This window comes from Pyrus communis, chromosome 12, assembly GCF_041283825.1.
Source record: "Pyrus communis isolate YQ-2024b chromosome 12, ASM4128382v1, whole genome shotgun sequence".
In the NCBI taxonomy this organism is placed as follows: domain Eukaryota; kingdom Viridiplantae; phylum Streptophyta; class Magnoliopsida; order Rosales; family Rosaceae; genus Pyrus; species Pyrus communis.
The window spans coordinates 6,442,301-6,450,896 of NC_142576.1; the positions used below are offsets into that span (position 1 = coordinate 6,442,301).

Sequence of the window (8,596 nt, forward strand, 5' to 3'; positions counted from 1 at the left end):
GTTATCAAGATGCCCTGTAAAATATGGTCATACGCTATTCTATCAACTTTTGTAACGATAATCCTTGTTCGATATTACCAATTGTATTATCAAAGTTAGAATCAGCGACAAAGATCTATGAAACTCGAACGCATAAGTTCACATCCCTCAACGGCTATGCTTTTTGGTCATATGCTATTCTGTCAACTTTTACAATGAGATCAAATTCGGGATGAAATAAAGTAGAAGGAAAAAAAATGAAGGAGTTGAAGGAGTTTAGGGAGCAAATATGAATTAACCCTAAATTAAAACAAAATAAAGATGGTCCCACATTTTTTGTTTAAACACTCTCGCGTTAAGTGAAGACGTCACACGCTTTCCTCGCCGCGGAGCTTTCGAGCGATTATTTACATGTCTCGAACCGGCCTCTCGCCTCGAAGGGCGACAGCCTGTTTGTTTGTTGTTTGCCACGGACGCCCCTCCTCATTTTACAGTAAAACCCCCGAACGCCCTTCCTCGCCACCCTTCCCACACCGTAACTAACGACCTCTTCAAGGACAGAACCGTAATTCTGACTCCAACGTCAAAACGGACCTAACCTACTCTCCTTCCCCAACAAACCACCTCCCCGGAACCGACCCTCACCCTTTCCCCTCTCTGCTTCCTTTCGAACTAGCGACAGAGATCTGCGATCAATCGAACGCGCAATTTCAAATCCCTAACCCTAATTCCTGATTCCCCTTCTCGATCTCTCCGATTCGATTCGTTTCGGATCGAGAGCAGCTGAAACGACGCCGCCGCGATGGGCGATTTCAACCTCGCGCTCGTCATAGTCGCTATTATCCTCTGCATCATCGTCTTCGTCTTCAATGTCTACCTGCTCGTCAATTACCAGCACCCCGACGACAAGAACCAGGCCTACTTCCCCAAATTCGTCGTCGTTTTGGGGCTCTCCGTCGCCGCTATTTCAATACTCATGCTGCCGGCCGACGTGGCCAACCGCCAGGCGTGTCGCCACGCGATTTATAATGGCGCGTGCAATCTCACTCTTCCGATGAAGGATCTGTGGCTCGCAATCTATATCCTTGACGCCGTGCTCGTGTTCTTCATCATCCCCTTCGCTATGTTCTACTACGAAGGAGACCAGGACAAGTAGGTACTTCTAGGGTTTTTCGTCAAAGTTATCATTTTTCGTTAATGCGGGTTAGATGTTTGTGTGTGAATAGCTTGACATTGTTGATTTGTGAATCGGGTTTGTGTTTTTGTGTTCAGGAGTGTTGGAAAACGGATTGGAAGCGCGTTGTTGTGGGTTGCGGTGACCGCCGTTGTCTGCGCTCTCGTGCTCGGAATCTTATACGGTTAGTTCCCTTCACTTGTTGTTTTCATCTGAACGTTTTATCTTTGCATTGAAAGAATTGTTCTTTTTTCGACAACTGTGCTTTACGAATTTAAGCATTTGTTTGGTTACATTTTGATTTTTGTTGTACATGTTTTGTTAGAACACTCTGTGTATCATGTGTTTACTCTTTGATTGTTTATCAGGGCTAGTTGGGAAGGTGGACTTTACTGTTAGGCACCTCTCTTCTTCCACAACTTCCTTTCCCAGTTCATTTCAATTTTCTAGCAGTAATGAATGCATAAACGGCGCAAAGGCGGTATGAGCTTGTCACATGTGTTTGATTGGGCTATTATTGAATCAACTCTGTCCTCTTACTCATATTGGGTTTCTTTCTGTCCTGCTTCTCTTGTCCTTACAGTGCTCTGCATATCTTGCAAGTGATACGTCAGAGAAAACATGGACAATGCGTACTACCTTTCCAGAATATGTCGTTGCTCTTGCTACCATTGTTGGATCCGTGCTTTTTACTGTAAGTTCATTACCGGAAATCTTCACATATTTGTGTTGTTATTGAATATGCATGTGATAACTGGGGAGTCTTTACCCTTTATTAGATAAATGAATGTAAATGATGAGAAGAGATCAGCTTCTTTTGTTTTAATCTTGAGAACTATGTGTTGGATAACTTGGCTATGGTCCAGGGGAGCAACATGACCCACCCCAAACAGGAGTTGATTGCCTTTTCCTTTGCAAGATACTACATATGGATATAGTATATGCATATTATGTATGTCTCTGTGTGAAATATGTTAAATTTTTATGCGTGTGTGTATAGTCAACAAAGATATTATACAGACATCGTATTTTCCCATCCTTCTTTTATTTAGTATAAAATATAATTAATCTCCAATGTTCTATATCATCCAGATATTCGGTGGTATTGGCATTGCTTGTCTACCGCTGGGACTCATATTTTCTTTCATTCGGCGTCCAAAGGCTGTTATTACTCGGTCACAGTATATCAAGGTACCACTTTATTTTCTATCAAGTGTAAAGGTTAAGATGATGAAGATCATTGTGATTGCTTATGGGGTAGTTTCTCTTGTTATAATCTAGGAAGCTACTGAACTGGGCAAGAAAGCAAAAGAGTTGAAGAAAGCAGCTGATGCGCTTCATCAAGAAGAAAGAGGCGGCTCTAAGGGTAGAAAATGGCGTAAAAATGTAAAGGCAGTAGAGAAGGTATAATTAAATTTTGCAAGTGAATTCTTATTGCACAGTTAGGCATCAGCGGTTTTTTTTTCAGTTTTGTTTGATGACTTAACCATCTCATCAAAAGTTTTGCTTGCTTAACCTTGCAGGAGTTGCTTCAATTAGAAGAAGATGTAAAACTTTTAGAAGAGGTGTATCCTCAAGGAGAGAAAGTAAGGGGCATTCACATGTGACTTGTTGTACGTTCCATATATAAGCTCTCTTCTATTCTAATCTTCCTGCCTCATTTCAGGCTGAGACTACTTGGGCTATGACAGTTCTTGGGTACTTGGCAAAACTTGTGTTGGGAATCTTAGGGTGAGTGCTGATGTTGTCCATTTAATTATTGTAAACTCTATATGCTCAATGATTTAAATAGCTCTTGCTTCCTGAGAAGATTGAGATGGGATGGATATTTTAGTGCAGAAAGTCTCAGAAAAGGAAGAGGAAAGATTATGTTTGTGGAAGAGAAATTTAAGCATTTTGTTGTAACTTATAAGTATAATATATGCATTTCACTACGATTTATTTTTGTTGGTGCTCACTGTAGGCAGTGATGTACCCATATAGCTTGATTATGCGGTAACATTTATATAGCTTGGGCGATGAGGAATACTTTATTCTCTTTAAGGCTATGACGTGGTATCATTCATGATTTTTGTCATAGCATATACTACCATAGCTCTTGTTTTCTTGTGTGTCACGCTTTCTTTAATGACTCTGTGATGATTTATTCAGACTGAAACCTTGTGTTGTGCCTTTGTTTTTCAGATTGATTGTTTCAGTAGCTTGGATTGCTCATATCGTCATATATCTATTGATTAGCCCTCCTCTTTCTCCTTTCTTGAACGAAGTTTTCATCAAGCTGGATGATGTTTGGGGTACTTTCAGAATACATTTTTCTTGCTCTATGTTTTATAGTTTTTTTCTGAATGAATATGAGTTTGATCTGCTTATGTTCTTCATCAGGTCTTTTAGGCACTGTTGCGTTTGCATTCTTCTGCTTTTACCTTCTGCTTGCAGTCATTGCTGGGGCGATGATGCTTGGGCTGAAATTAGTTTTCATCACAATTCATCCGATGAAGTAATGATGTTTCTGTTTCTGGCCCTACTTATTCAATAATGTTTGTTTACACCTCCATTGTTTTATCACCAGAAGGCTTGGTTGCTCATAAATTTAATTTACTCATTTCAGGTGGGGTGCTACTCTAATGAATTCATTTTTATTTAATGTGGGACTTATACTACTTAGCTCCATCAGGTTTGTATCTTTGTGTTCCTCATTTACCTATTAGATGAAGACTGCATGTTCATGGTTCCGTAAGTTTTTGAAGATTTCTAGAATTACAATTGTAATTATTGTTGGTTTCCACTGTTTCAGTGTAATTCAGTTCTGCTCCACGGCGTTTGCATACTATGCTCAAGCAACCGCAGCACAAGAAATATTTGGTCACACCTTGGAATCTCTTCGTGGAATTAGATATCTGTACAAGTGAGTTGTTCTCTTTGATAGGATTCATTCTAATTAGACATGCATGTATGTTCTACTGATATGGTTATACACTTTGGTATTTGCATTACAGGTACAATGTGTTCCAAATTGCATTTATTGTCCTGGCAGGACTGACGTTTGTGTACTATGCTGCTTTTGTACGTTTTCTAACTGTATATTCTTTTTTTTCTTCGGTTTATTAGTCTTTTCCACGGGCTTCCAAGAGTAAAGTATTTTCGGTTTAAAATTTCAGGGATGGAGAAGAAAAAAACCTAGCGGCAGGTTCCAACTTTCCTCGTAATTTACGTTTTCTCTGGAACAGCATGCACTCACTTGTAGCTGTTGGAATTCCCGGTTCTATAATCTCTTTTCGGAGTGGCTTTAACGTTCGGATGCGTATGCCTAGGTTTGATCTACTGTTGAAAGGTTTTGGAGGATTAGGCGAATATCATCTGAGTTTGCGTTGCGTTAGTGCAGGGGGGGTGGCAAGTTCAGTGTTCCGCTGCTGCCACCCCCGTTTGCTTTTCCCCCTTTTGTATGTAATATTCCTTTATTTGACTTCTTGTGTTACAAATTGGTTTGGTCTTGTAATCGTGTTAATCCTTTGCACCCGTGGAAACTGGATCTCTGGAACCGCCCTTGATGTAACATAACCGTTGGGAACGGATGATTGTATGAGTAACCATTTTAGTTTCATATTTGTTCACATTACGAGTAGCAATTTCAGACACCACACTCAACATGAGTCAAAATGACTTACATTCACGGCTTTTAGTCGTTTTTGCAAATTCGTACGTAAATCTTCATTCAATCTATTTATTTTTTAAAAGTATTCAAGCTTTAAGACGGACATGTTCTCGGGCACTTATTTTCCAGATAAAGAAAATAAAGTACAATGTTTAATTTGTATGACAATTAGGACAATTAGACACATCAAATGTTCTGATTATCAAGAAATAGACCAGCCAGAGTTTTACACATAAATATTTTACAAAATATACATTTGTTGCTCAATAAATCGTTAATTTGCTTCCAAATGCCTTATAAAGTTTTCCGTAATGCTCACAGAAAATATTTCGAGAAAATAAAAAATTTGCATTTTTGACAAAAAAAAAAAAAAAGTGAGTTAACACTCAAGGTTTTCAGTCGGTTTTACAAATTCGTATATAAATCACCATTTAATTGCTTTATTTTCACATTCATCTCACTGTGAAGTTTTGAAAATTAAGGTGAGACTTTCATCGAGATTCTTGAGTGTAGAACCCCATTTGACAATGTTCTAGCCTCATTACTTATATTTGTTGCTTAATAAACTATAAAACTGCTTTCGAAGTCCTTAAAAAAGTCCAACTTAATGCGCAGGAAAAATATTTTGTGAAAATAAAAATTTGCATTTTTGTCAAAAAACATAAGTGTTAGGTGGGCTCGACGCATGCAAAACGAGGCGAACTCAACTCACACATAATAAGGCGAATCATGGCACGCAAAACAAGACAGGCTTCGCTCACATAAAATGGGGCAGGTTTCTGGCATGCAAAACGAGTCGAGCTTTGTGCACAAAAAACGAGGCGGGCTGTGCACGCCAAAACAATGCGAGCTCCGTGGACCCCAAAAGAAGCGGGCTTCTGGCACGTAAAAGGATACAGACACCTTATATGCAGAACGAGGCGAACTAGGCACACAAGACAAGGCGGGATTTGTGCACGTAGAACGAGGCGAACTTTTGGGTGCTCAAAAAACGAGTCGGGCTCCTCACATAGAAAAATATATTTTGAAGAACATGAATATGATTGTTGTTGAAGTGGTAAGAGAAATAAAAGAAAAATTAACAAAAATGTACAAACATGATTCAAATTCTTGAGGGGTGACTTTCTGGCTGCCACAAAATCATGCTTGACTTTCTGGCACTTGCAAGAATTTGAATTATTTTTGTACATTTTGGTTAATTTTTTTTATTTTATTTCTCTTACCACTACCACAAACTATCATATTCATGTTCTTCAAAATATATTTTTCCTAAATTTAAAGATATTTGAACCTTTTTTTTTTTTTTTGTTAATTTTTCTTTTATCTAAGTCTAAACTACATATTAATAGAACACTATTTGTCAACCAAAAGAGGTGAAAGACTATTTAACAAAACAAAATCTTGCTATTTTTTGTTTAAGCCCCACGTACAAATGATTTAAACATCTCTAGTTTAAAAAATAAAAAATAAAAAAATACACTATTTTAACGTCTCTATATTTTTCACTTATTTTTTTTACTTTTTGGCTTAAATATTTTACTAACCTCAATAAATCGTTAACTTGCTTCAAAATGCATTATAAAGTTTTCTTCATTGCTCACGGAAACATAAATCACTATTCAATCTATTTATTTTCACCTTTACCTCATTGTGAAGTTTGGAAAATTAAGGTGAGACTTTCCGTAGAGATTCTTGAGTGTAGAACCCCATTTGACAATGTTCTTGGCCTCACTACTGTAGTTTTCACCTATTTTTTTAGTTTTTGGCTCAAATATTCTACTAAACATACATTTGTTGCTCAACAAATTGTAAAACTGCTTCCGAATTCCTTAAAAATGTTTAGCTTAATGCTTAGGAAAAATATTTTATGAAAAAAAAAAAGTTTGCATTTTTGTCAAAAAACATAGGTGTTAGGTGGGCTCAACGCACGCAAAATGAAGCGAACCATGGCACACAAAACAAGGCGAACTCTGCTCACATAAAATAGGACGGGCTTTTGGCAAGCAAAACGAGGTGAGCTTGCGCATGGAAATGAGGCGGGATACGTTGCACAAATCAAGGCAAGCTTTGCGCACAAAAAACGAGGCAGGCTCTATGCATGCCAAAACGACGCAGGCTCCGTAGATCCAAAAAGGGGTGGGCTTCTAGCATGTAAAACAATACAGACACCTCACATACAGAACGAGGCAAACCCAAGCACACAAGACGAAGCGAACTCCGCTCACATAAAATAGGATGGGATTTTGGTAAGCAAAACGAGCAAGCTCGCACATAGAAATGAGGTGGGATACGTCGCACAAATTGAGGCAAACTTTATGCATGAAAAACGAGGTGGGCTCCGTGCATGCCAAAACGACGCGGGCTCCGTAGATCCAAAAAGGGGTGGGCTTCTGGCATGGAAAACGATGCAGACACCTCACATACAGAATGAGGCAAACCCAAGCACACAAGACAAGGCGGGCACTGCGTACGCAGAACGAGGCAAACTTTCGGATGCTTAGAAAATGAGTCGGGCTTCACCCATAGAAAAATATATTTTGAAGAACATGAATATGATAGTTTGTTGAAGTGGTAAGAGAAATAACATAAAAATTAATAAAAATGTACAAACATGATTCAAATTCTTGAGAGTGCGAGTCACATGTGACTTTCTGGCACCTGTAAGAATTTGAATTATTTTTGTACATTTTTGTTAATTTTTCTTTTATTTCTCTCACCATTACCGCAAGCTATTATAATTCATGTTGAAACACTTGTAATCAACGATTTAAAACCTAAATTTAAAGATATTTAAACTTTTTTTTTTGTTAATTTTTCTTTTATCTAAATCTAAACTACATATTAATAGAACCCTCTTTGTCAACCAAAAGAGGGTGAAAGAGTATTTAACGAAACAAAATCTTGCTATTTTTTGTTTAAGCCCCACGTACAGATGATTTTAACATCTCTAATTTAAAAAATTAAAAATATACACTATTTTAACGTCTCTATATTTTTCACTTATGTTTTTACTTTTCGGATTAAATATTCTACTAAATGTACACTTGTTACTCAGTAAATCGTAAATCGCTAGTTTCGTAGCGATTTTTCCTTTTTAATTTTTTTTATAGTCTTTTATTTATTTTTGCTAATGTTTCTCTTACCATAACAACAAATTATCATACTCATGTTCTTCAAAATATATTTTTCCGTGAAAAATCTATTATAATTCATATTTAAACATTGGAATCAACAATTTAAAACCTAAATTTCAAGATATTTGAATTTAATAGTGGTTACTCAAATAAAGTAACGTATGAAGAAAAACTCAATGGAAAAAGCAAAAAAGCAGAAAATAAAGAAATAAATTGGAATAGGGAATGAGCAGTACCATGCTACCAATCCTCGCCTAGTAGTACTTAAATAATTGTTCAATCTATTTATTTACACCTTCGCCTCACCATGAAGTTTTGAAAATTAAGGTAAGACTTTCCGTTGGGATTCTTGAGGGTAGAAACCCATTTGACAATGTTTGGAGCCTCACAAGTATATTTTAAATATTTCGCAAAAATATTTAGTTTTTGGCTTAAATATTCTACTAAATAGAAATTTATTGATCAATAAATCATAAATTCGCTTCTAAATGCCTTATAAAGTTTTCCGTAATGCTCACAAAAAATATTTCGCAAAAATAAAAAATTTGCATTTTTGACAAAAAAAAAAAAAAAAAAGGTTTTTAGTCGGTTTTGTAAATTCGTACATAAATTATTGTTCAATCTATTTATTTTCACCTTCGCCTCATCGTGAAGTTT

At 36.9% G+C, this 8,596-nt stretch overlaps 1 protein-coding gene across 1 annotated transcript; it reads left to right on the forward strand.

Moving 5' to 3' along the window:
* Window positions 1-247: 247 nt before the first annotated feature.
* On the forward strand, window positions 248-4,764 carry LOC137744821 (LIMR family protein At5g01460). The gene is made up of 14 exons (XM_068484626.2): window positions 248-1,131; window positions 1,252-1,337; window positions 1,522-1,634; window positions 1,737-1,847; window positions 2,246-2,344; window positions 2,435-2,557; window positions 2,677-2,739; window positions 2,820-2,884; window positions 3,338-3,447; window positions 3,536-3,650; window positions 3,762-3,827; window positions 3,948-4,058; window positions 4,150-4,216; window positions 4,312-4,764. Exons 1-14 carry the CDS (start codon window positions 782-784, stop codon window positions 4,357-4,359), a joined length of 1,527 nt encoding a protein of 508 aa, XP_068340727.1. The 5' UTR covers window positions 248-781; the 3' UTR covers window positions 4,360-4,764.
* Window positions 4,765-8,596: the final 3,832 nt, after the last annotated feature.